The 27,032-nt window shown below is 67.5% G+C and overlaps 2 protein-coding genes across 2 annotated transcripts; one reads left to right on the top strand and one right to left on the bottom strand.

Moving 5' to 3' along the window:
- Positions 1-427: 427 nt before the first annotated feature.
- Positions 428-18,196, bottom strand: PC (pyruvate carboxylase). The gene is given in 22 exon segments (XM_068178641.1): positions 428-697; positions 1,919-2,059; positions 2,601-2,849; positions 3,640-3,819; positions 4,346-4,590; positions 5,100-5,349; positions 5,851-6,091; positions 7,055-7,211; positions 7,588-7,809; positions 9,288-9,377; positions 9,811-9,955; positions 10,559-10,741; positions 11,438-11,600; positions 12,091-12,209; positions 12,677-12,828; positions 13,045-13,162; positions 13,856-14,001; positions 14,544-14,709; positions 15,480-15,577; positions 15,580-15,660; positions 16,385-16,512; positions 18,132-18,196. Coding segments are annotated over 22 exon segments (3,588 nt in total). The 3' UTR covers positions 428-448.
- Positions 18,197-19,164: 968 nt separating this feature from the next.
- Positions 19,165-25,136, top strand: RTN3 (reticulon 3). Its single transcript, XM_068178672.1, is given in 8 exon segments — positions 19,165-19,351; positions 23,596-23,720; positions 23,722-23,807; positions 24,210-24,348; positions 24,435-24,504; positions 24,645-24,691; positions 24,806-24,864; positions 24,980-25,136. Coding segments are annotated over 8 exon segments (705 nt in total). The 5' UTR covers positions 19,165-19,218; the 3' UTR covers positions 25,026-25,136.
- The last annotated feature ends 1,896 nt before the right edge of the window (positions 25,137-27,032 follow it).

The following is a 27,032-nucleotide window of genomic DNA, read 5'->3' as shown; positions in this document are numbered from 1 at the left end:
CCCAGGAAGTTTCAGCCCCCAAATATGGGGTGAAATGCCCAAAAAATGGGGGGGGGGGGCACCCCAATTATTGGGTGTGTCTCCCCCCCCCCAATGGATCGTACCACCCTAAAAAAAGGAAACCCCCCCCCCCTTAATGACCGAGTCCCCCCAAATTAGGGTTCCCCCCCCAAAAAATGAGGTGTCCCCCCAAAGCGGGACCCCCCCTTCACGGGGCACCCCTTAATTAAGACGTGGCCCCCCCTAATTAAGACACGCCCCCCCCCCCCCATTAAGGCCTTGTTGTACCGCCCAGCCCCCACCAGGGGGCGCCACCCACGGGGTGGGGCGGGGCTCTTAAAGGGGCCACGCCCCCATTTTTGCGAGGTCGTTTCCGGGGGAGTTTTGGGGTTACTTTGGGGGGGGATGATGATTTTTTTTTTTTGGGGGGGGGGGAACCCCCCAAAAACTACTCGATGACGGCGATGAGGTCTTCGCCCTCGAGGCTGAGCCCAGGGCGCACGTGGAGCTTGGTGACTTTGCCCGCCACGGGCGCGGTCACCACGGTCTCCATCTTCATGGCGCTGAGGACGCACAGGGGGTCGCCCTTGGCCACCGCTGTCCCCTCCTTGACCCGCACCTCCACCACCTCCCCCGGCATCGGGGCCCCCACCTGGCCCTTGGCGCCCTTCTCGGCCTTGGGGTGCACGTGCATCTCCTGGGGGGGGGGAATGGGGGGGTCAGGGGTCACTTGGGACATTCGGGGGTCACCTCGGGCCACGCCGTGTCCCCCAAAGTCACCTCCGTGTGCCCCAAAGTCACCCCAGTGTCCCCCAAAGTCACCCCCACATCCCCAAAGTCACCCCCGTGTCCCCCAAAGTCACCCCCGTGTGCCCCAAAGTCACCCCAGTGTCCCCCAAAGTCACCCCCACATCCCCAAAGTCACCCCCGTGTCCCCCAAAGTCACCCCCGTGTCCCCCAAAGTCACCCCCACATCCCCAAAGTCACCCCCCATGTCCCCCAAATTAGCCCCATGTCCCCCAAATCAGCCCCGTGTCCCCCAAAGTCACCCCAGTGTCCCCCAAAGTCACCCCCACATCCCCAAAGTCACCCCAAATCAGCCCCGTGTCCCCCAAAGTCACCCCCGTGTCCCCCAAAGTCACCCCCACATCCCCAAAGTCACCCCAAATCAGCCCCGTGTCCCCCAAAGTCACCCCCGTGTCCCCCAGAGCTCCTCACCTTGCTGGAGCCCCCCCCTGCCCCCCAAAGACCCCCCCCCCCGTATCCCTTCAAACTCCCTCAGACCCCCCAAAAGCTGCTCGGGCCCTCCAAAACTCCCCCAAAACCTTCCTCAGTGCCCTGAAAAAACCCCTGAACTCCCCAAAACCCCCTCAGACACCCCCAAAATCCCCTCAGCCCCCCCCAAAGTCCCTGCCCCAGGTTGGAGCTCGGTTGCCCATCAAGCCCCAAAAGATCCCCCCTCCATCACCCCCTCCAACCCCCCAAAATCACCTTAAAGCCCCCCAAAATCACCTCAAACCCCTAAAGTCACCTCAACCTCCCCAAATCCCCCCAACCCCCCCCCAATTCCCCCAAATCCCTCCCAAATCCCCCCAAAATCCCCCCAAATTCCCCCTATATCCCCCAACCCCCCCAAATCCCCCCAAACTGCCCCCAAAGCCCCGCAAACCCTCCCAAATCCCCCAAATTCCCCCAACCCCTCCCGAATCCCCCCAAACTCCCCCTATATCCCTCCAATGCCCCCAAACTGCCCCCAAATTCCCCCCAAATCCCCCCAAGTCCCCATCAAACTCCCCCAGATCGTCCCAATCCCCCCCAAATCTCCCCAAACTCCCCCAGATCCCCCCCAAATCCCCCCAGATTTCCCCAATTCCCCCCCGACCGCCCCGAATCCCCGCGGCGCCCCCGGCCCGGCCACCTTGAGGGCCTGCGTGTCCCGGACCAGGATGGATCTCAGCTGCCCGTTGAGCTCGAAGAAAACCTCGCGCTGCCCGGCCGCGTTCAGGTCCCCGAGCGCCAGCGCCTTGATGTGCAGCGTCTTACCCCGCTCCAGCTCCACCTGCGCGTAAACCGGGAGTAAACCGTGTGCAACTGCGCTGTGAGGGATGGGCAGGGTGTAACAGCGGTGTAACTGCTGTGTAACTGCGGTGTAAGGGATGTGCAGGGTGTAACTGGTGTGTAACTGGTGTGTAACTGGTGTGTAACTGCTGTGTAACTGCGGTGTAAGGGATGTGCAGGGTGTAACTGCGGTGTAACTGCTGTGTAACTGCGGTGTAAGGGATGTGCAGAGTCTCACCACGCTTGCACAGGGCTGGGCAAGGAGTTCCAGGCGTGCACAAGTCCCAATCCCCTCCCAGTGCCCCCCAATCCCTCCCAGTCCCCTCCCAGTGCCCCCCAATCCCCTCCCAGAGCCCCCCAGTCCCTCCCAATCCCTCCCAGTCCCCTCGCAGTCCCTCCCAGTGCCCCCCAATCCCCTCCCAGAGCCCCCCAGTCCCTCCCAGTCTCTCCCAGTCCCCTCCCAGTCCCTCCCAATCCCTCCCAGTCCTTCCCAATCCCCTCCCAGTGCCCCCCAGTCCCTCCCAGTCCCTCCCGGCGCCCACCTCGAACTCCTCGGCGATGGTGGGCCCCTCGAGGAAGAGGCGGGTGCCCAGGCAGGCCACGGGCCCGAAGGTGCTGCTGAAGGTGCGGAACTCGTCGTAGACCTTGGGGTAGAGCGCGGCCGAGAGCAGATCCTCGGGGCCGGGGGGGGCCCCGTGCCGCGCCCCCAGCTCCCGGCTCAGCGCCTCGAAGTCCAGGGGGGGCAGCGACGCCCCCGGGCGCCCCTCGACCCGCGGCAGCTCCTTCAGCACCTGCGGGCACCGGGGGGTCGGTGTGGGGGCAGGGGACACCGTGCCGGGGGGGGGCATGGCAGAGGGAAAGGGACATGGCAGTGGGGCGGGGACATGGCAGTGGGGCAGGGGACACCGTGGCAGTGGGGCAGGGACATGGCAGTGGGGCAGGGACATGGCAGAGGGAAAGGGACATGGCAGTGGGGCGGGGACATGGCAGTGGGGCAGGGGACACCATGGCAGTGAGGCAGGGACAATGCAATGGGGCAGGGGACACCTTGGCAGTGGGGCAGGGGGCACCGTGGCAGTGAGGCAGGGACATGGCAGTGGGGCAGGGACACCGTGGCAGTGGGGCAGGGGACACCGTGGCAGTGGGGCAGGGACATGGCAGTGGGGCAGGGACATGGCAGTGGGGCAGGGACACCATGGCAGTGGGGCAGGGACATGGCAGTGGGGCAGGGACACCATGGCAGTGGGGCAGGGGACACCGTGGCAGTGGGGCAGGGACACCATGGCAGTGGGGCAGGGGACACCGTGGCAGTGGGGCGGGGACATAGCAGTGGGGCAGGGACATGGCAACCACCATTCAAAGCCCTGCTAGGCTTGGGTGCCATGGCAACAACCGTCAGGCACTGTTGCTAGGCTCGATTGCCATGGCAACCACCATTAGGAGTCATTGTTAGGAGCGGGTGCCATGGCAACCAGTGATGGAGATGGCGGCAGGGACCACAGCTTCCTGTTACCATGGCAGCAGCCTCCAGTACCTCCTCCCAGTCCCTCCCAGTGCCTCCCAGCGCCCAGCAGGACGCACCCGGGAGCGGAAGGGCTCGGGGAAGCCGCCCGGGGGGACCCCGATGTGTCCCTGCAGGAACTCCACCACGCTCAGGGGGAAGGAGAGCTCGTCCGCCCGCGCCTCGACCTCCTCCCGGGACAGCCCGTTCTGCACCATGAACTGCGCCAGGTCCCCCACCACCTTCGAGGTCGGCGTCACCTGCGGGGCACCGGGGTCACCTCGGGGTCACCTCGGGGTCACCTCACAGTCCACTCCTGGGTTAACTCATGGAGCAACTTGGGGTCACCTTGCGGTCAACTCAAGGATCAGCTCTTGGGTCACCTCACGGGTCACCTCATGGGTCACCTCATGGGTCACCTCACGGGTCACCTCACGGGTCACCTCATGGGTCAGCGCGGGGGGAACCTCTTGGGTGAACTCTCGGGGTCATCTTAGGGGTCATCCCATGGGTCAGCTCGTGGGTCAGCTCAGGGTCAGCTTGGGGGCGACCCTCATGGCTCACCTCGGGGGTCACCACACGACCACCCTCGGTGGAACACCCACCCATGGAGACCACCCACCCCACAGAGATCCTCCACGCCACGGACACCATCTGCCCCACGGAGACCTTCTCTTGGAGACCCCCCCACCCCATGGGCATCACCCAGCGGGCATCACCCACCCCATGGACGCCCACCCTTCCGTGGAGACCCCCCACCCCACGCAGCCCCCAGGGCCGCCCCACCTTGATGAGGTCCCCGAGCAGCTTGTTGGCCTCGGTGTAGGCCTTCTTGACCTCCTTGAACTTGTGTCCCAGCCCCATGGCGTGGGCCTGGAAGTGCAGGTTGGTGTACTGCCCGCCCGGGATCTCGTTCTCGTAGACGTCGGCGTTGCCGGACTTCATGGTGGCCGTGCAGTCGAAGGCGGCGTAGAGGCCCCGCGCCGCCTCCCAGTACTCGCTGTACTCGAAGACGCGCTCCAGATCGATGCCTGGGGACAAGGGGACACCGTGGGGACACCGTGGGGCTGTGGCATGGGGGGCACCATGGTTTGGGAATGGAGTTATGGCTGTGGTGGCACCTCCGGGACTGTGGTGGCACCTCCATGACCACGGTGGCTCCTCAAAGCCTTGGTGACACCTCCAAACCCTTGGTGGCACCTCGAATCCTCATTGTCCCCTTCAATCCTTGGTGACATCTCAAACCCTTGGTTGGCCCTTCAAACCTTGTCATCCCTCCAACCCCTGGTGGCACCTCAAATCCTCGTTGTCCCCTTCAATCCTTGGTGACATCTCAAACCCTCATTGTCCCCCCAACTCCTGGCATCTCCTCCAATTCTTGGTGTCCCTCCAGCCCTCATTGTCCCCTTCAACCATTGGTGACATCTCAAACCCTTGGTGTCACCCCGAACCCTCCGTGTCCCTCCAATCCCTGTTGTCACCCTTGGTGACCCCTCCACCCCTCGTCGTCCCTCCAGCCCGGGTGTCCCCCTGTGCCCACCTGTGTCCAGGGGCGTCCCTCGAGCGCAGGCCACCAAGGCGCCCATGCTGGGCTGGGAGGTCATGCCGGACATGGCGTCCACGGCCACGTCCACCACGTCGGCGCCGGCCTGGGCGGCCGCCAGCATGGAAGCCACGCCGGCCCCGGCCGTGTCGTGGGTGTGGACGTGCAGGGGCACCTCGGGGTGCTGCTCCCGCAGGGCCCCCACCAGCAGCCGGGCGGCCGCGGGGGTCAGCAGCCCCGCCATGTCCTGGGGAGGGGTCACGGAGGTCACAAAGGTCACAGGGACACGGGGGTCACAGGGGACACGGGGGACACAGGGGTCATGGGGGTCACAGGGGTCATGGGGGGCGTGGGGACTCTCCCATGTCCCACCCCTCATCCAGCCCAGCACTGGACAACAGGGGAGCCCCAAATCCCCCCTGATCCCCCCAGGACCCCCAAATCCTCCCTCCCATCCCCCAAATCCCCTTCCCAATCTCCCCAGGAAGTCTAACCCCCCCCCAGGACCCCTAAATCCCCCCCAGATCCCCCCAGGACCCCCTGAACCCCCCCAGACCTCGAGGCAGAGCACGTGTGTCCCCGCTGCCACCAGCTCCCAGGCCAACCCTATCCCATTCCCCCGAAACCCCCCCAGGACCCCCAAACCGCCCCCAACCCACCCCAGGACCCCCCAATTCCCCCCCCAATACCCCCAGGACCCTCAACTCCCCCCCCAACCCTCCTCAGGACCCCCCGAACCCCCCCAGACCTTGATGCAGAGCACGTGTGTCCCCGCTGCCACCAGCTCGCGGGCCAGCCCCAGGTAGTAGTCCAGGCTGTACTTGGTGCGCGTGGGGTCGGCCACGTCGCCGGTGTAGGACAGCGCGGCCTCCACCACGGCGCCGGCGTTGCCCGCGGCCTCCACGCCCAGCAGCAGGTTGGGCACGTAGTTGAGAGCGTCGAAGACGCGGAAGATGTCCATGCCGTTGGCCACGGCCACCTCGCAGAACCTGGGGACGCGGGCGGCCGTCACGGGGACGTCCCGCGGTGGCGCCGGCCCCGGGCTCGCTTTGGCCACGCGGGGCCGTTCGGGGGCTCGGCGTGTCCCCGGTGTCCCCTTTCCGTGTCCCCGCGTGTCCTACAGTGCCCCGTCCCGTCGTGTCCCCAGTGCTCTCACGTCTTCCGCGTCCCCAGCGTCCCCTGTCCTCTCATCCCTCCGTACCCCCCTTGTCACCAACGTCCCCGTGTGCCCGCTCGTCCCCTGTCCCCCACCCCTCTGTGTCCCCAGTGTCCTCGGTCTCCCCATCTCTCCACGTCCCTCAATGTCCCCATGTCCCCTCTCTGCCCCTCCATGTCCCCTGTCCCCCATGTCCCTCCGTGTCCCCATGGTCCCCAGTGTCTTCTGTCTCCCCAGTGTCCCCCTGTCCCCCATACCCCTTCCTGTCCCAATGTGCCCCTTGCCCTGCAGTGTCCCCATGTCCCCATGTCCCTGTGGTGTCCCCCTGTCCCCGTAGTGTCCTCACGGTGTCCCCATGTCCCTGTGTCCCCACGGTGTCCCCGGCGTCCCCGTGTCCCCGAGGTGACCCCATGGTGTCCCTGCAGGGTCCCCTGTGTCGCTATGTCCCCATGGTGTCCCCATGTCCCCATGGTGTCCCCGTGGTGTCCCCATGTCCCCGTGGTGTCCCCATGTCCCCGTGGTGTCCCTGTGGTGTCCCCATGTCCCCGTGGTGTCCCCATGGTGTCCCCATGTCCCTGTGGTGTCCCCATGTCCCCGTGGTGTCCATGTGGTGTCCCCATGTCCCCGTGGTGTCCCCGTGTCCCCGTGGTGTCCCCATGTCCCCGTGGTGTCCCCGTGGTGTCCCTGTGGTGTCCCCGCGGTGTCCCCACGGTGTCCCCGCGGTGTCCCCATGCTGTCCCCATGTCCCCGCGGTGTCCCCATGTCCCCACGGTGTCCCCGCGGTGTCCCCGCGCACCGGTGCACCACGTTGTCGGGGTAGTTGGTGTAGCCCACGGCGTTGGCGCCGCGCAGAAGCATCTGGAAGGGGATGTTGGGGACGAGGCGCCGCAGCTCCCGCAGCCGCTCCCAGGGGCACTCGTGCAGGAACCGCATGGCCACGTCGAAGGTGGCACCTGGGGACACGCCCCCTCTCAGACACGCCCCTCACTGGCAAGCCACGCCCATCACGTGATAGCCACGCCCCTTCCTTCAAGCCCTGCCCTTACCCCCTCGGCCACACCCCATGAAGCCCCTCCCATGTCTGCCACACCCCAATTAAGCCCTTCTCCTTGCCGCCACACCCCACCAAGCCCCTCCCCTCGCTGCCCCACCCTGCCAAGTCCCTCCCCTCCCCACCACACCCCATTAAGCCCCTCCCCTCACTGTCCCACCCCACTAAGCCCCTCCCCTCACTACCACACCCCATTAAGCCCCTCCCCTCACTGTCCCACCCCACCAAGCCCCTCCCCTTGCTGCCCCGCCCCGTGCCCCGCCCGGCCCCGCCCGCACCTCCCCAGGTCTCCATGCTGCACAGGGGGCTCAGCGCGTGGGCCACGAAGGGCGCGACGCGGGCGAGGTCGCGGGTGCGGACGCGCGTGGCCAGCAGGGACTGGTGGGCGTCGCGGAAGGTGGTGTCGGTCAGCAGCAGCCCCCGGTGCTGCCGCAGCGACCGCGCGAAGCCCCCGGGGCCCTCGCGCTGCAGCACGGCCCGCAGCCCCGCGGGCGGGGCGCCTGCGGGCACAGAGCGGCCAGCGGTCAGCCGGGGGCAGCGAGGGGCACGAGGGGTCAGCGAGGGGCAGTGGGGGTCAGTGGGGGTCAGTGAGGGGCAGTGGGGGTCAGTGAGGGGCAGTGAGGGGCAGTGGGGGTCAGTGGGGGTCAGCGAGGGGCAGTGAGGGGCAGCGGGGGTCAGTGAGGGGCAGTGAGGGGCAGTGGGGGGCAGTGGGGGTCAGTGGGGGTCAGTGGGGGTCAGTGAGGGGCAGTGGGGGTCAGTGGGGGTCAGCGAGGGGCAGTGAGGGGCAGCGGGGGTCAGTGGGGGTCAGTGAGGGGCAGTGAGGGTCAGTGAGGGGCAGCGAGGGGCAGTGAGGGGCAGCGGGGGTCAGTGGGGGTCAGTGAGGGGCAGTGGGGGTCAGTGGGGGTCAGTGAGGGGCAGCGGGGGTCAGTGGGGGTCAGTGAGGGGCAGTGGGGGTCAGTGGGGGTCAGTGGGGGTCAGCGAGGGGCAGTGAGGGGCAGCAGGGGTCAGTGGGGGTCAGTGAGGGGCAGTGGGGGTCAGTGGGGGTCAGTGAGGGGCAGCGGGGGTCAGTGGGGGTCAGTGAGGGGCAGTGGGGGTCAGTGAGGGGCAGTGGGGGTCAGTGAGGGTCAGTGAGGGGCAGTGAGGGGCAGTGGGGGTCAGTGGGGGTCAGTGGGGGTCAGTGAGGGTCAGTGAGGGGCAGTGGGGGTCAGTGGGGGTCAGTGGGGGTCAGTGAGGGGCAGTGGGGGTCAGTGAGGGGCAGCGAGGGGCAGTGGGGGTCAGTGGGGGTCAGCGAGGGGCAGTGAGGGGCAGCGGGGGTCAGTGAGGGGCAGTGAGGGGCAGTGAGGGTCAGTGGGGGTCAGTGGGGGTCAGTGGGGGTCAGTGAGGGGCAGTGGGGGTCAGTGGGGGGCAGTGGGGGTCAGTGGGGGGCAGTGGGGGTCAGTGAGGGTCAGTGAGGGTCAGTGAGGGGCAGTGGGGGTCAGTGGGGGTCAGTGGGGGTCAGTGGGGGTCAGTGGGGGGCACTGGGGGTCAGTGAGGGTCAGTGGGGGGCACTGGGGGTCAGTGAGGGGCAGTGGGGGGCACTGGGGGTCAGTGAGGGGCAGCCACGTTGTGGCAAGGACAGGCCAGGGACATCACGGACACCCTGGGGACACCCTGGGACACCCCGGGGACGCCCCAGGGACACCCCGGGGACACCCTGGGGACACCCCGGGGACACCCTGGGACACATTGGGGACACCCCAGGGACACCCTGGGACACATTGGGGACACCCCAGGGACACATTGGGGACACCCCAGGGACACCCTGGGGACACCCTGGGGACACCCTGGGACACCCCGGGGACACCCCGGGGACACCCCAGGGACACCCTGGGGACACCCTGGGACACCCTGGGGATGCCCCAGGGACACCCCAGGGACACCCCGGGGACACCCTGGGGACACCCTGGGGACGCCCCGGGCCGTGCCGCCCCCCACTCACCCATGGGCACCGGGGGGGGGGTGGGCTCCACCAGCGCCGCCTTGGCCTTCACCGGCAGGGGGGTGCTGGGCCCGTTCACCATCACGTGACCTGGAGGGGGACAGGTGTGACAGGGGGGGGACAACCCCAGGGACCCCCCCAAACCCCCCCAGAGACACCCAGACCCCCCCAAACCCTTCCCAGCCTCTACCAGGCTCCGCTAAAACCCCACAGGAGAGGGGTTTTTGGGGTTTTGTCACACCTGGGGACACCTGGGGGGGACAAACCCCACACCTGGGCACACCTGGGGGGATAAACTCCACCCCTGGGGACACCTGGGGGAGACAAACCCCACACCTGGGGGGACAAACCCCACACCTGGGGGGACAAACCCCACCCCGGGCACACCTGGAGATACCTGGGGTGGGTTCCTCCGCCCCGTGGGGGCCCAGGTGTGTGCACAGAACCCCCCAAAATCCCTCGCAGCCCCCCAGGCCCCCCCCAGGTGCCCCCCCCGGTGCCCCCCAGGTGGCCCCGGGCTGACCCAGGTAGTGCAGCAGTTTCTGGGCGCGGTTCTGGCCCGGGCGCAGGTGGAAGAGCTCGGGGTTCTCGTCGATGAACTGCGTGTCGGCCGCGCCCGCCAGGAACTGCGGGTGGGCCAGCACGTTCTGCAGGAAGGGGATGTTGGTCTGCGGGGACACAGCGGGGTCAGGGGGACACCCAGAGCCCCCCCAGAGCGGGGCTGGGGCCTGGGGGCGCCCGCAGCACCCCCAAAACCTCGGGGCGGGGGAGAAAGGGGTGCCTAAAGCCTGGTGTGGGGCATGGGGGGGACGTGGGGAGCCCCTAAATCCACTTGGGGGACGTCAGGACATCCTGAAATCCACATAGGGGATGTCAGGAGCCCCTAAATCCATACGGGGGCTATCAGGACACCCCCTAAATCTGTGTGACACACGGGGGGACATCAGGACACCCCTAAACCCACGAGGGACATCGAGACCATCCCCAAATCCCTGTGCAGGGCATGGGGGGGGGGGGGGGTCACCCAGACTCCCCCAAACCCCTCACCCCCCAAAAATCCCCCAAACTCTCTCATGCACCACCCCAAAACTGCCCCCCAAACCCTCCACGTGTCACACAGGACCCCCCCCAAGACCCCCAAACCCCTCCTGGGTCACACCAGCCCCCCCCCAACCCCTCGTGCCCCCCCAAGCACCCCCCAGTACCTCCCACACGCTCCAGTGTCACCCCAGGACCCCCCAAACCCCTGGCCCGGACCCCCCTGGCCCCACCTTGACCCCTCGGATGCGGAACTCGGCCAGCGCCCGGCTCATCTTGGCTGCGGCCGCTGGCTGGTCCGGCCCGTGGGCCACCACCTTGACCAGCAGGGAGTCGTAGTGGGGCGAGATCAGAGCGCCCTGGAACGCCGAGGCCCCGTCCAGGCGGATCCCCATCCCCTCCCCGGAGCGGAACACCTGCAGGGAGACACCCCAGAGCCTGGAGACACCCCCGGGTCCAGCGGGAACACCCCGAAATCCAACGGGAACACCCCAGAGTCCAGCGGGAACACCCCGAAATCCAACAGGAACAGCCCGAAATCCAATGGGAACACCCCGGAGTCCAACGGGAACAGCCCGAAATCCAATGGGAACACCCCGGAGTCCAATGGGAACAGCCCGAAATCCAATGGGAACACCCCCAGGTCCAGCGGGAACAGCCCATAATCCAATGGGAACAGCCCAGAATCCAATGGAAACACCCCAGAACCCTCCAGACACCCTGAAACGCCATGGAAACACCCCAAAATCCTATGGACACATCCACAGGTGCCTCCAAACCTATGGACACACCAAGGGAAGTCCCAGGGGGGTTCCACGGGTGGGGGTCCTGGGGCTGTCCCCATCCCAGGGCTGTCCCCGTCCCAGTGTCCCAGTGTCCCGGAGTCCCAGTGTCCCGGTGTCCCGGGGCTGTCCCCATCCTGGGGCTGTCCCCGTCCCGGTGTCCCGGTGTCCCGGGGCTGTCCCCATCCCGGGGCTATCCCCATCCCAGTGTCCCAGTGTCCCGGTGTCCCGGGGCTGTCCCCATCCCGGGGTTGTCCCCATCCCGGGGTTGTCCCCCATCCCGGGGCTGTCCCCGTCCCGGTGTCCTGGGGGTGCCCCGGGGTCCCGCACCTCGATGCGGCCGGTGTCGGGCTGGAAGCCGCGCGCGGGGTCCTCGGTGGTGACGCGGCACTGGATGGCGCAGCCGTTCACGCGGATCCGCTCCTGCTCCAGCCCCAGCTCCGGCAGTGAGCGGCCCGCGGCCACCTGCAGCTGCGCGTGCACCAGGTCCACGCTGGGGACACGGGGGACAGCGGGGTCAGGGGGACACGGGGGGACAGTGGGGACACAGGGGACATTGGGGTCAGGGGGGCACGGGGGGACAGTGGGGACACAGGGGACATTGGGGTCAGGGGGACACGGGGACAAGGGGGGACAGTGGGGACATTGGGGTCAGGGGGGCACGGGGACATGGGGGCATTGGGGTGAGGGGGGTACAGGGGACATGGGGGACAGCGGCGTCAGGAGGGTACAGGGGACACGGGGGACAGCAGGGACACGGGCTCAGGGGGGCACGGGGACAACGGCGGACAGCGGGGGACACTGGGGGGACACAGGGTCAGGGGGATACCGGGGACACGGGGACAGTGGGGGGACACAGGGACACAGCGGTTCCTCCGCCATTTTTAGGGTCCCCCCCCACTCTTTTTGGGTTCCCCTGCTGGTTTTGGGCCCCCCCCCCGCCGTTTTTGGGGTCCCCCTGCCGTTCTGGGGCGCCGGCTCACTCGGTGATCTCCTCGGTGACCGTGTGCTCCACCTGCAGCCGCGAGTTCACCTCGATGAAGTAATACTCCCCGCTCTGGTCCACCAGGAACTCCACGGTGCCGGCGTTCTCGTAGCCCACCTGGGACCCCCCGCCCGCGCGTGAGGGCGGCCGCGCGCCCGCAGCTCCTGGGCTCCTCCCCGGCCCCAGCTCCTGGGTCCCCCCAGGGTCCCCCCAGGGTCCCCAGTGTCCCCCTGGGGTGCTGCCCTGGTTCTCCTGCTGCCCCGATGTTCTCCAGGTCCCCCAGTGCCCACCTGTGACCCCCAGTGTCCATCTCGGTCACTCAGTGCCCACCTGTGACCCCCAGTGTCCACCTGGGTCTGTCCCTGTCCACCTGGGTCCCCCGATGTCCTCCCAGGATGCCATCCCCATTCTCCCAGGGTGTCCCCCCTGTCCCCAGGGGTGTCCCTGGGATGTCCAGGCTATCCCCAGGGGTGTCCCCGTTGTGTCCCCACTGTCCCCCATGGTGTCCCCGCTGTCCCCGTTGTGTCCCCGCTGTCCCCAGGGTGTCCCTGGGCTGTCCCCAGGGCTGTCCCCCGGCGGGTCACCTGCCGGGCCAGGCGCACGGCGTCGTCAGCCAGGCGGGCGCGGAGCTCCGGGGGCAGCCGCGCGGCCGGGGCGATCTCCACGACCTTCTGGTGCCGGCGCTGCACCGAGCAGTCCCGCTCGTAGAGATGGACCACGTTCCCGTGGGAGTCACCTGGGGGAGCAGGGACCCCAAAACTGGGACTGGGAACCCCAAAACTGGAACTGGGAACCCCAGAAATGGAGCTGGATATCCCTAAAAGGAACCCTTGAAAGGGACACGGTCATCCAGGTGCCCTAAACGTCCCCAGACCTCCCTGAAGGCCCTGAGGACCTCTCAGAGTCACAGGAACCCCAAAAAAGAGCCAAGGACCCCCCAGCGCGGCCGTACCCAGGATCTGGACCTCGATGTGCCGCGGGCGCTCGATGAATTTCTCCACAAACAGGTCCCCGTTCCCAAAGGCGGCCAAAGCCTCCGAGGTGGCGCGGGAGAAGTTCTCCTCCAGCTCCTGCGGGACCCCAAAGGTGGCTCCCCAAATTCCAGGGACACCAAAACCCTGGGACGCCAAGACCCAGGGACCCCAAAACCCAGGATATCCCCGCCTCGAGTTCCCCCCAAACGCAGGGACCCCCAAATCTTGGCGATCCTAAATCCAGGAATCCCAAATCCCGGGACACCCCCTCCCCACACCCCCGAACCCATGGGTCCCAAATCCAGGGTCCCCAGAATTCCGGGGTCTTCCCAAACCTGGGATTCCCCCCCCACATCACATTACCCCAAATCTGGTACCCCAAAACCTGGGGTACCTCAAACACTGGGGTCCCCCCAAATCCAGGCTCCCCCCACTCCCATTTTGGGGTCCTCCCCGACCCCGGCTTTGGGGTTCCTGAGGGTTGGGATCGCTGCGGATTTGGGGGTCTGGGGACGTGAGAGCTCCTGGAATTTCAGGGTCCTGGGCATTTGGGGCCCAGGGACTGGGGGTTCTGGGAATTTGGGGTTCCCAGAGAGGCGCAGTCCTGGGGATTTGGGGTTTCTGGGGAATTTCATTTCCCAGCAATCTGGGATTCAGGGGATTTGGCATTCCTGGGGGATTTGGGATTTTGAGGGATTTGTGCTCCCGTGGATCGGGGTCCTGGGGGATTTGGGTCCTGGGCGCTGGAATTCCAGGGGATTTGGGGTTCTGGGGGTTTGGGGTCGGTACCTGGGGGGCTCGGACCACCCTCATGCCGCGGCCGCCGCCGCCGTGGGCGGCTTTGAGGATCACGGGGAACCCAACCCGGGCGGCGAAATCCTGAGCCTCGGCCAGCGCCGACACCGGCGACGGCGTCCCCGGCACCACCGGGACCCCTGCAGGCACAGCGGCTCAGAGACCCCAAAATCCCCCGAAACCCCCAAAATTCCCCCCTGAAACCCCCAAAATTCCCCCAAGACCACAAAACGCCCCTCTGAAACCCGAAAATCCCCCCCGAAACCCCCAAAAATCCCCCCCAAAACCCACAAAACTCCCCCCAAGACTCCAGAACTGCCCCCGAGATCCCCAAAAATCCCCCCAGACCCCCTGGGACCCCAGGACGCCCCCTGAAACCCCAAATTCCTCACAGATCCCCCCCCCCGGACCCCCAAATGGCACAAAGCCCCACCAGGAAGCCCCAAACTCCCCCTATCCTCCCCAAATCCCCCCCAAACTGCCCATAACCCCCCCAAATCCCCTTTAACCCCCCCAATCCCATTTGAATCCCCCCAAATCTCCCCCAAAACTGCCCATAACCCCCCCAAATCCCCTTGAATCCCCCCAAACTCCTCATAACCTCCCCAAATCCCATTTGAATCCCCCCAAATCCCCCCCAAACTGCCCATAGCCCCCCCTAAACCCCCTTTGGGCCCCCCACCCGCGGCGATGGCGATGGCCCGGGCCTCCACTTTGTCGCCCATCTTCCGGACCACCTCGGGCCGCGGCCCCACGAAGCGCACGCCGGCGTCCAGGCAGGCCTGGGCGAAATCCGCCCGCTCCGACAGGAACCCGTAGCCGGGGTGGATGGCATCCACCTCGTTCTCCTGGGCAAGCGCGGGTCAGGGGCTGCCCGGGCACCCCCGGGGGGGTCATGGGGCCACCGGGGCACCCCTGGGGCCACTAGGACACCTCCAGGGCTTGGGGGGGTCAGGGGCTGCCCGGGCACCCCCGGGGGCTTTGGGGCCACCGGGGCACCCCCGGGGGCACTGAGGAGGTCACGGGGCCACCAGGACACCCCCGGGGGCTTTGGGGGGGCCACAGGTCGCCAGAATATCCCCAGGGGCTTTGGGGGGGGACACATGGGACCACCAGGGCAGCCCCGGGGGCTTTGGGGCCACCAGGACTCCCCTGTGGGCACTCAGGAGTCCCGGGGCCACCCCACAAGGGGACACAGGGGGGGTCACGAGGACATCCCCTCACGGGGCCAAGGGACACCCCCAATGTCCCCAGGTGTGTCCCAGCCGTGTCCCCAAATGTCCCCATGTCCCCAGGTGTGTCCCAGCCGTGTTCCCAAATGTCCCCAGGTGTGCCCAAGCTATCCCAGGTGTGTCCCAGCTGTGTCCCCAAATGTCCCCATGTCTCCAGGTGTGCCCCAGGTGTGTCCCAGGTGTGTCCCAGGTGTGTCCCAGCTGTCCCCAGGTGTATTCCAGGTGTATTCCAGGTGTCCCCAGCTGTCCCCAGGTGTCCCCAGGTGTCCCCAGGTGTATTCCAGGTGTCCCCAGCTGTCCCCAGGTGTCCCCAGCTGTCCCCAGGTGTATTCCAGGTGTCCCTAGGTGTATTCCAGGTGTCCCCAGGTGTCCCCAGGTGTCCCCACCTGTGCCACGCGGATGATGTCGGGGATGTGCAGGTAGGCCTGCACGGGGGGCAGCCCCCGCCCCACCAGGTACGCCTCGTCCGCCTTCTGCCGGTGTGGCCGGTGTCCTGCTCCGAGTACACGGCCACCGTGCGGATGCCCAGCTCCGTGCAGGCCCGGAACACGCGGATGGCGATCTCACCTGGGGACAGGGGACATTAGGGACATTGGGGACATCGGGGACATCAGGGACATGGGGACATCAGAGACATTGGGGACACGGGGACATTGGGTCATGAGGACATGGAGACATCGGGGACATGGGGACACTCTGGGACATGGGGACACGGGGACATTGGGGTCATCGGGGACACTCTGGGGACATGGGGACATCGGGGACACAGGGACATTGGGGACATTGGTGACAGGGCTGTGGGGACACCCTAGGGACACAGGACAGGGCAGGGACGCGGCCACCGCGGGGATCCCCAGCTCCGTGCAGGCAGATGGCAATCTCATGTAGGGACAGGGCTGTGGGGACATGGGGACACCCTAGGGACACGGGCCAGGGACAAGGGGACACTCCAGGGACACGGCCACCGTGCGGATCCTCAGCTCTGCGCACGCCCAGGACACGTGGAGGGTGAGTTCACCCTGGGGACAGGGGGACATGGGGACACCCTGGGGACACGAGGACACCCTGGGGACACCCTGGGGACACCCTGGGGACACCCTGGGGACACCCTGGGGACACGAGGACACCCTGGGGACACCCTGGGGACACTGCTTGGCAACCTCACCTGGGGCCACACAGGGCTGGGGGGGATCAAAGGGACATTGGGGGATCCAGAGGGCACGGGGGGGGGGCCGGGGGTTTGGGGGCTCGGGGGGGTCTCGGGGGTCCGGGGCCGTGGGCAGCCGCTCACCCCGGTTGGCCACCAGGACCTTGCGCAGGGGCCGGTAGCTGACGGGCCGGGCGGGCCCGGGGGGGCCCCGGAGCAGCCGCAGCCCCAGGAGGGGGCGGCCCCCCGCGGGGGCGGCACAGCTGGAACATCTGGGGGGGCAAAAACAGGGAAAGGGGGGGGGTCGGTGCGAGCCCCCGACCCCCCCCCCCCGGGGAGGATCCCCCTCCCCCCACTCCCCTCTGCCCCACTGACCTTTGACCCCCCCCCCCCCCCGCTTTGACTAAAAAAGCCCCTGGGCCCCCCCCCCCCGCTCCCCTCTGCCCCAGTGACCTTTGACCCCCCCGCTTTGATCTCCCCCGGCACGGGGGTCTCCCCCCAAAATCCCCCCCTAGAATCCCCCCCCCCCCCGAGGATTTTTACACAAGACCCCCCCCCCCCCACCCCACCCCCGCCTTGCACACTCAGGGTCCTGCCCGGGCCTGTCCCCCTTGCACAACCCCCCCCTCCCTTGCACAACCCCCTCCCCCCCCTTGCACAACCCCCCCCTTGCACAAGCCCCCCCCTTGCACAACCCCCCCCCCCCCCGCACGAGCCCCTCTCCCACCCCCCACTCCCCGGGACCCCCTGGTACAAATCCCCCCCCCAGCCCCGGTACCGTCCCCGCGCTGTCGCCTGGCCGTGTCCCGTCCCCTCTCCGGTGTCCCCTCCCTCCCTCCCTCCCGAGCCCCTCGCCGGTCCCGACCGCCCCCCCCACCGGGCTCCCCCCGCCCCCTCCCGCAGCCCCCGCCCCCCCCCCGGTGAATCATTGACCGGCGGGGGAGGGGGGCGGGGGGGCAAAGTCCGGCCGGGCCCGGGGGGCACCGGGGGGCACCGGTGGCGCCACTCCGGGGACACCGTGGGGACACCCAGGGGCGCGCACGGGGCGAACCGGGAGCACCGGTCCGCACCGGGGCTCCCGGGCTGGGGGGGCTCCACGGGGGGGGGCTCGGCCCCTATAGGGGGCTCCGGCCCGAGGGGTCCCGGACCTCACAGGGGGGTCACGGGGAGGGGTCTTGGGCCATACAGGGGGTCCTATGGGGGGACACACAGGGGGTCCTATGGGGGTCCCGGGCCCTATAGGGACTCGAGGAGCTATAGGGGGCACAGGCCCTATAGGGGATCCTATGGGGGGTCCCACAGGGGGTCCCGAGCCCCATAAGGACTCGAGGAGCTATAGAGGGCACAGGTCACATAGGGGATCCTATGGGGGGGTCCCACAGGGGGTCCTATGGGGAGTCCCGAGCCCCATAGAGACTCTGAGGACCTATAGGGGGTCACAGGCCCTATAGGGGATCCTAAAGGGGATCCTATAGGGGATCTTATGGGGGGTCCCACAGGGGGTCCCGAGCCCCATAGAGACCTATAGAGGGTCAGGCCCTATAGGGGATCCTATAGGGGATCTTATGGGGGGGTCCCACAGGGGGTCCTATGGGGGGTCCCGGGCCCCATAGAGACTGTAGGAACTACAGGGGGTCACAAACCCTATAGGGGATCCTACGGGGGATCCTATGGGGATCTTATGGGGGATCCTATGGGGATCCTATGGGGACCCTATGCGGGGTCCCGGGCCCACGGGGGGTCCCCAATTCCCGGGTGTGTTTTTTGGGGGGGGAGGTCGCGGGGGTCGCGGCGGGCGGGCGGCCCCTCCTCCCCCCGAGCGCTGCCCTCCCTGGCGAGGGTCGTGTCGCGATAGTCGGGCGATACCGGAGGTCACGTGGTGCCCACTCACCGCTCCGCGACCGCCGCTTCCCCCCGCGTCCCGGCGGCCCCGCTGGCCCCGCCCCCTCCCCCCATTGGCCGTCCGCCAGAGGCCCCGCCCACTATATGCGGAGGCCACACCCATTTTCCCAAACATGGCGGTTCATTGGCCCGGCCGCTTCCGCCCTCGCCTCGCTATTGGCTCAATCAAATGTCACGCATTCCTGAGGCCCCGCCCCCTCCCTCCTCGCATGAGGGGGCGTGGCTCTAAGACGTCACAGCCGAGCCTCCCGCTGCCATTGGCGGCTCCGCGGGCGCTGACGGGGAGGGGCGGAGCCAAGCGGAGGGGCGGGGTCAGGTGATCTCACGTGATGCCTCCCGGCCCCGCCCCTTCCCGGCGGTCCGGGGTGCGGTCCCCCCGCCCGGCAGGGGGCGCGCTTTGCCGGCCAGGACGGCGCTCTCTGGGCCGCCAGGAGCTCTCTATGGCCCCCGGCCCCCCCGGGGCTCCCCCACCCTCAGTCGGGCGCTCTGCGGCCGCTTCTGCCCCCCTCAGGCAGCGGCTCTGCGCTCCCCCCGCACAGGGGAAGGAGCTGGGAGCTCCCTGCCCTTCAGGAGGGTGCAGGCCTCTCCCACCGCCCTCTAAGAAGCGTCCTACAGACCCCTCACCGCCTTTAGGAGCACATTCCACCCTGTAGGACACCCTGGCACTGGAGTGCGGGGGTGCAGACCCCCGAAACGCTCCTCCCTCACAGGAACCCCCCCAGAACCCCTTACCTTTGTGCGGGGCGCCCCTGGGACTACAACTCCCGTCGTTCATCGCGCCGCTCCAGCCGCGCGCAGGCGCAGCTTCTCCTTCTCCCGCTGCTGCCATGGCAACTGCGGAGCCCCTTCGTTCTGCGCATGCGCATCAGCGCCGAGCTGCGGCGGGAGGGCGGTGCGCGGCCATTGCGAGGCGCTGATTGGCCCAAACGCGCCGGCCCCTCCCACCTGCAGCAGGTGCGGGGCGCTGATTGGTGCACCTGCGCCGGCCACGCCCCTCCCGGCACCGCCCCCCCGCAGTCGGGGCGCGGCCGCCGCCCCGCACGGACGGGCTCGCTCCGCGCTCCGCCGCCGCCGCCATGGCCGATTCCGCCGCGCAGTCCTCGCTCATCTCCTCCACCTCCTCTTCCACCTCCGTGACCTCGTCCTCCGCCTCCTCCACGCGGGCCGCGGGCGGCGGCTGCGTGGGCGGCGGTTCCATGTCGTGCGCCGGTAAGGGCCGGGCGGGGCCTGTGGGGCCTGAGGGGGGTGAGGGAGGTGAGGCCTCGGCGGGGGCGTGAGGGGAAGGAGCCTTCGGGCGCTGGGTGTGAGGTGAAAACGGGGCGGGAGGGGCAGAAATAGGGAGGGGAAGCCGTTAAGGGGGCGGTTATTGGGAACAGCAGGCCTTTGGGGGGCAGATCTGGGGGGAAGCGGCGTTTGGGGGCTGCGTGCGAGGTGAAAGTCTTTCAGAGGGGGTTAGAAACGGCGGGGGGAGGACGCGAGGGGGGAAACGAGGGAGAAAAGGCCTTGGGGGAGCAGATTTTGGGGAGCAGAGACTTGCGGGGGGGGTTGCAGGGGGATGGGGCCTTTCGGGGGTGGCGCGAGGTTGAGAGGCTTGGGGACAGAAATGGGAGCTTAAAGAAACTTCGGGGTAAAACAGGGGAGGAAGCTTTTGGGGGAGCACATTTGCGGTAAAGATGCTTTTAGAGGGATTTCAAGGGGGAAAGAAGTTTTTAGGGGGATTTTGGAGCACAAAGAGGCTTTGGAGTGGAGACTGGGTTGGCGGAGGAGCTTTTTAGAGGCCGGTGTTGGTGGCACCTCCAGCCGCACAGCTCTCAGGAAAACGGGGGAAATGCCCAGGAAAGGGAGCCTGCATGCTTCTGGGGGCTTTGGGGTCGTCGGGGACCAGCTGCTCCGTCCGTCCTTCCCTGGAATTTTGGGGAGGGGGCATTTCGCCCTCCCCGGGACACCGCTCCCCCGCTTCCAGCGGTCATTCCAGAGCATCCTGACTCGGCAATTCCCAGCGTTTCCCCCCAGAGCTCGCACCTGGACACCCCGAAACCCCGCGGTTTCACCCCAGACCTCGCCCTGGGCGGGGTGCAGCGCCGAGAAGGGCGGGTGGGAATTTCGGGGTGACCCCCGGGAGCCGTCCCTGCGCCGCCCCCTGCCCCGGAGGCCGGGAGAACGAGGTGGAACCCCCCCCCCCCCCCCCAAAATCGGGTCCAGGCTGGAATTTTCCTCGTGGTTTTTGCGTCACCCGAAAGCAGCCGCCGCCTCCTGGGGGGGGGGGGGGAGGTTTGGGGGATTTTGGGGGGTGCTGAGCTCTCACCCTCTGTGTTCTCTTGCAGATCCCCCCAATTCTTCCTCTTCCTCCTCCTCTTCCTCCTCCCAGCCCGTTTCTCTCTTGCGGCTTCACCAGGCAAGTCTCCCCCTCTCTCCTTCCCTTTTTCCTGCACCCCCAGGAAGAAAAATGTCTGAGGGGGGCGGGGGGGGAAGCCCTGACCCTAAAAAACCCCCCTGGATTTTTTGGGGGGTGGGGGGGGTCACCCAGAGCCACTCTGGGGCTCCCCAAGGTCATTTTGGGGTCTCGGTGCCACATCAAAGTGGGGATTCCTCCCCAGAACAACCCCTGGATTTTGGGGGTTTCACCTGTTTGGGGGTGGGGGGCAACGCTGCTGAGCCCCCCCCCCATTGAAATGGTAACAAAGGGTTAAGCTTGCCAAAAATAGACATTTTTCTTTGTTTCTCTTTTCCTGCTCTTTAACTCGGTTTCTTTTCCCTTTTTTGAAATGGTAACAAAGGGTTAAGCTTGCCAAAAATAGACATTTTTCTTTGTTTCTCTTTTCCTGCTCTTTAACTCGGTTTCTTTTCCCTTTTTCTGGGGTGAGCCCCACCCAGCTTTGCCCCCCACCCCTCCTGCACCCCAAGGCTGCTGCTCCCCCCCCCCAGCTTTGCACGGCCCCTCCCCCCGCTGCTGCTGAAGGTGAAATTTGTCGTTCTTTGTGGTTTGGCCCCAAAATTCCTGCGCCCCCCCACCCCCGACCCGCCTGCGCCGTGTCCCACCCGCCGCCGGGGGGGCTTCGTGTGCCCCCTCCCCCCCCCGGGCTGAACTTGAGGGGGAGAGACCCCAAAAATTCCCCCTCCACACCGAGGAGGGGCTGAATGGCACCCTCCGCCTCGCTCCAGACCCAAAACTGGGGGGTTTTGACCCCCAGAAATGAGAGGGTTTAGCCCCAAACGGAGGTTCTCGGTGGCGCCACCCCCCCAATTTCCAGCTCCCAAAGCTGCAGGTTTGGGGGTGTCCTGCACCCCCGCATCGTTCTGAACCCAAAGCCAGGGCTCTGAGCCCCAAGTGGAATTTGGCTTTGGTTCCAAAATGGGCTTTTTTAGCCCCAAACTGGGGTCTCTCCTCCCTGGATTTTTGGGGGTGGGGGGAAGCCTCTGCGCCGCCGCTTGACCCCCCACCTGCATGGGGGGGACCCCCAAAATTCTGTGGGGACCCCAAAACCCTCCCCATGCATGGCTGAGATTGGGGAAACCCCTGAATTTTGGGGAGGGGTTTCCCCAGCATGGCTGGAATTTGGGGGGGGGGGAAACCCCCAAAATTCTGCGTGGGGATCCCAAAACCACCCCCTCCCCTCGCATGGCTGGCCCCAAAATTCTGTGTGGGTTCTGCTGTGGGGGAGGGATACACAGGGGACCCCCCCAAAGGGAGGAGGGGAATGTGTGGGGGACCCCAAAACCGCATGGCTGGGATGGGGGGGGAGCCCCAAAACCCCCCACGGGGGTGCACGAGGCCACCAAATGAGTGGGACAGAGCGGGGGTGGGGGGAAGGGACACACACGGGACCCCCCAGAACGGGAGACGGGGGGGGACCCCGACCCTCCCCCCCCGACCGTGTCCCCCCCCCACCAGCGGCGCCGGGCGGGCCGCGACCGGGGGGCGTTCCCGGCGGGGGGGAACCCCCAGAGCCCCCCGGAGTCGCCGGAGTCGCCGTTCGAGGTGGTCCCGGACAGAGCCGCCTTCGACCGCGAGTTCGGCCCCGCGCTCGGCCAGATCCCCGAGGGCCGCGTGTGCCACTTCCCGCCCAAGCCCCGCGGCGTCCCCGGTGTCCCCGGCGGTGTCCCCGGGCGGGGGGCTGGCCCGGCCCCCCCCCCGGCTCGGCGGCGGCGCTGGAGGAGGTGTCGCGCTGCGTGCGGGAGATGCACAGCTTCACCAGCGAGCTGCTCTCCTGGGACCTGGTGGAGCGCAGCAACGGCGGTGCCACCGGGGACGGCCACGGCGGCATCGGCTTCAGTAACGGCGTGGCCCGGCGCTGGGAACGGCGCTAGCGGCCTCGGGAACGGCGGCACCGGCACCGGGCAGTGGCATCACCGGCACGGGGAATGGCGTCACCCGGTGTCACTGCCATGGGGAATGGCATCGGGAATGGTGTCACCCGTGCCGGGAGCGGGTGTCGCCGCTGTCACTGGCATCAAGAGTGACATCCAGAGCGACGTCGCGGCCGCCGGGAATGGCCCTCACCGGCGCAGGGAACGTTGGCGGCGGTGTCCCCCAGCGGTGTCCCCGGCGTGGGGAGTGGCATCTCTGCTGTCACCCGGAGGCGGCACCGGTGTCACCGCTGTCCCCACCGACGCCGACAGCTCCGGTGACTCTGACGACACCGTCATCGAGGAGCGCGCCGGGGCGAGGCCCCCCCTGCTGTCCCCAAGGATGTCCCCAAGGATGTCCGCGGGGCTGTCCCCGCCGTCCCCAGGGACGGCCCCCGTCCCGCCAGGGTCCCCCCCCCGCCGCCTCCCGGGACTGGGAGCACTTGGGAGCAGGAGCAGCAGACCCTGCAGGCGCTGCGGGAACTGGGGGAGCCCCCCCCGGACCCCCCCGGCCGGGCCCCTGCCCCGCCTGGCAGGTAAAGCCCCGATCAGGGCCTTTTCCACCCCCAAAACGGCGCCGAAAGCAGGGGCAGGGGAGGGGGGCTGTGAGTGCGCCCCAAAATGGGGTAGCAAAGAGGAGGAACGGGGAGACCCCAGCCCAAAGCGCTGCTGGAGGGGGCTCAGGGAGTGCCTTGTTCTGGGGTGAAATCCGGGGATTTGGGGCCAAACCCCGCCGGCACGCCGTGGGGGGGGGCAATTAACCGCCTGTTCTTGCTGGGGGTATGCAATTAGGGGCTGTGCGTAACCAAGGGGGCTGTTTTAACGAGCGAGGGTAATTAGTGGATTTGGGGGAAGAGGGAAGGTGGCATCGAGCTCAGTTTGGGCTAAATTGGGGTGGGGACGACACGGGGACCAACCGTGACCTGTCCTTGTCACCCCCCTGTGTCCTCCCTGTGTCCCCTTCTTGTCACCTCTCACGTCCCCCTCTGTGTCTGCTCCATCTCTTCTCATGTCCCACTTTGTGTCCCCTCCTTGTCCCCCTGTACCTCCCCGTGTGACCCCCGTGTGTCCCCCCCGCGTGACCCCACGTTCCCCGGCTGTCCCAGCAGTGCAGGAGCTGCTGTTCTGGCGGGACGTGAAGAAGAGCGCGGTGGCCTTCGGCGCCAGCCTGGTGCTGCTGCTGTCCCTGGCCACGCTCAGCGCTGTCACCGTGGTGGCACACGTGGCGCTGGGCCCTGCTCTCGGTCACCATCAGCCTCCGTGTCTACAAGGCCGTGGTGCAGGCCCTGCAGAAATCCGAGGAGGGACACCCCTTCAAGTGAGCGGGCGGTTTTGGGGTCCCCCCAGCCGGGTTTTGGGGGGTGTTGGGAGCTTGGGGACACAGCCAGCCCCCGTTTGGGGACAGCGGTGTCACCGTGGGGGGACGCGCTGGGTGGCCTGGCTGCTGGTTTGGTCTGGGCAGGGGGGGTTTGGGGTGTGAGGAGGGATTTTGGGCTCCAAAGGGCTGTGAAGGAGGATTTTGGGGTGTGGATGGGGATTTTGGGGTGTCCCCAACCCCCATCTCTGACCCACACCTGACCTTGTCTCCCGAGACCTTCCAGGGCTCGGGCTGCAGAGATGGATTTTGACGTTTGGACACAAACTTTGGGGTGCAGACGCAGATTTTGGGGTTCAGGGTGCGGATTTTGGGGCCCCCCCTCACCTGCGCCCCCCTCCGCAGAGCTTACCTGGACCTGGACGTGACGTTGTCCCCCGAGACCTTCCAGGCGCACGCGGCCGTGGTGGCCCAGCACCTCAACCGGGGCCTGCAGCTGCTCGTGCACCTCTTCCTGGTGGAGGATCTGGTGGATTCCCTGGAGGTTCGGCAGCCTTCCTCCCCCTCCTCCCCCTCCCCCGGCACCCCCCAAAACCCCCCGGGACCCCCCCAAAACCTCTCCCCCCCCAGCTCGCCCTGATCATGTGGCTGTTGACCTACGTGGGAGCCGTTTTCAACGGCATCACCCTCCTCATCCTCGGTGAGACCCCCCCCCCCCAACACCTTCTCCCCCTGAAATGACCCCCCCTAAAGTTTGATTTTGGGGGTGGTGACCCCCAAAATTAGCACTGAGTGGGGGGGTTCCCCCACAAATAACCCCCTCCCCCTGTTTTTCCCCAGCCGACATCTTGGCCTTCACCCTCCCGCCCCTGTACGAGAAATATGAGGTGAGCCCAAACTGAACAGACCCCCCAAAATCAAGGGGACACCCCCAAAATCAAGGGGACACCCCCAGAAATGGGGGGACACCCCTGAAACCCCCATTCCCCCCCCCCCGTCAGGTGCAGATCAATCACTACATGGGCCTCATCCGCCACCAGACCAAGGACCTCATGGCCAAGTAGGTGCTCAGGGGGGCCCCCCCAAAATCCTGGGGACCCCTCCCAAAAATCCTGGGACTCCCCCTAAATCCCTGTGGCCCCCCCAAATCATCTCTCCCCCCGCTCTCTCTGTAGGATCCAGGCGAAGCTCCCGGGTCTGGCCAAGAAGAAGCCGGAATAAACCCCAGGGTGGGGGAGGGAGAATTTGGGGGTACTCAGCGGTGCCCCCCCACTCCAAGCTTGTCTTCCCCCCCCCAAACTCCACCCACCCCCCAGACTTGTTCCTTTCCCCCAGTCTCACAGTGACGTCCGTCTGTGCCCCCCCTCGGTTGAAATTGGGGGGGGGCTGTACCCCAAAATCGCCGCCCCGGGGGGGCTCCCCCCAAACCAGCCCCCGGAGGGGCCCCCCAAGCTCGTTCCCCCCCCCCCCCTTTTTATTTTTTTATCGTTAATTGAGGTGAAATGTCTGTAACTGCTGTAAATGGGGGAGGGGGGGGGGCTCAGCCCTTCCCACAGCCCCCTCCCCCCAAACTGCGCCCCCCCTCGCCCCCCCTCGCTGTGGGGGGGGTGGGAAATAGGGGAAACCCCCCCCCCCCAAAAATCCACCCGCGGGGCCGCGGCTACAATAAAACACCGCCACAACGCTGGGCCCCTCTGTGCTGGTGACACCCCCAGAATGTCCCTGGGACCCCCCCAGAAATGTCCTAAAGGTCCCTGTGATCCCCCCCGAAAATGTCCCCCCCCAAGTTGTCCTTGTGTCCCCTCAGATGTCCCCCTCCCCCCCCCCAAAATGTCCCTGTGCCCCCCCCGATGTCCCCTTGTTCCTCTGCAACGTCCCCAAATGTCCCCATGGCCCCGGGGGTCTCTGGGGGGTTTATTGGGGGGTCGTGTACAAGGTGGGGGGGGTGTAAAAAAACGGGGGGGGGACACGCACACATAAATAAGGTGACACCGGGGGGGTGACAGTGACACCGGGGGGTGACTCGGGGTGGGTGCAGATGTGGCGGGGGGACCTGGGGACACTGGGGGGTCGCTGGTGTCCCCACTGCCCCCGTGGGGTGGCCCCTGTTGTCCCCACCCCCTGCCAGTGTCCCCATCCCGGGGGGCTCAGGCGGGGGGGGGCCCTGTGCCCCCCACCCCCGCTGCGGCCTCTTCCTCCTCCTCCTCCTCCTCAGCGGGACCGGGGGCTGGCAGGGCTGGGGGGGACAGCGCTGTCACCTCCCTGTCCCCGGTCAGGGATGTGCCACAGTGTCCCCAAAGCCTCCAGCACCCGCCAGGTCCTGGGTGTCCCCGGGGGCCACCCACCCCATTGTCCCCATTGTCCCCATTGTCCCCATTGTCCCCAGGTCCCGCCACCATTGTCCCCATAGCCCCGATGTCCCAGCCTCCCCACACCCTCCCCACACCCTCCCTGTCCCCGCTGTCCCCCCGTCCCCGCTCACCGGGGGTGTCCCTGGGGGTGGCACTTTGTCCCCAGTGTCCTCCCCATCCCCGCTCACCGGGGGTGTCCCTGGGGGTGGCACTTTGTCCCCGCTGTACCCCCATCCCCGCTCACCGGGGGGTGTCCCTGGCGGTGGCATTTTGTCCCCAGTGTCACCCTGTCCCCGCTCACCGGGGTGTCCCTGGGGGTGGCACTTTGTCCCCGCTGTCCCCCCATCCCCGCTCACCGGGGGTGTCCCTGGGGGTGGCACTTTGTCCCCGCTGTCCCCCCCATCCCCGCTCACCAGGGTGTCCCTGGGGGTGGCACTTTGTCCCCGCTGTCCCCCCATCCCTGCTCACCAGGGGTGTCCCCGCCGTGTCCCCGCTGTCCTCGCAGGGTGTCGGGGGTGCGCGGCCAGCGCGTGCCGCCGGATGTCCCCGAGGTGCAGCGAGGGCAGGGGACAGGCGCACAGGAGGCAGCGCAGCCGGTGGCCCCCGGCCTCCAGGTCCAGCAGCAGCTCGGCCCGCAGCCACCCCCGCAGCGAGTCCCCGCCGGGGCCCCGCGCCACCGCCGCCGCCCCCGGGGACACCTTGGTGGCCCTCGGGGACGGGGGCCCTGGGGGAGGGGACAGCGCGGTCGGCAGGGGGGACAGAGGGGCTGGGGACCCCTCGGGGACAGGCCCCAGGGCCATTGGTGACACTCGGGGGACCTGGGGCTGCCACTGCGGTCATGGGAGGAGCCACAGAGGGGGCGGGGCTCAGCGACTGG

Source organism: Anomalospiza imberbis, unplaced genomic scaffold, assembly GCF_031753505.1.
Source record: "Anomalospiza imberbis isolate Cuckoo-Finch-1a 21T00152 unplaced genomic scaffold, ASM3175350v1 scaffold_52, whole genome shotgun sequence".
NCBI classification, from domain to species: domain Eukaryota; kingdom Metazoa; phylum Chordata; class Aves; order Passeriformes; family Viduidae; genus Anomalospiza; species Anomalospiza imberbis.
The sequence above is the reverse complement of the archived record's forward strand: the minus strand, read 5'-3'. Positions and strand labels throughout refer to the sequence as shown.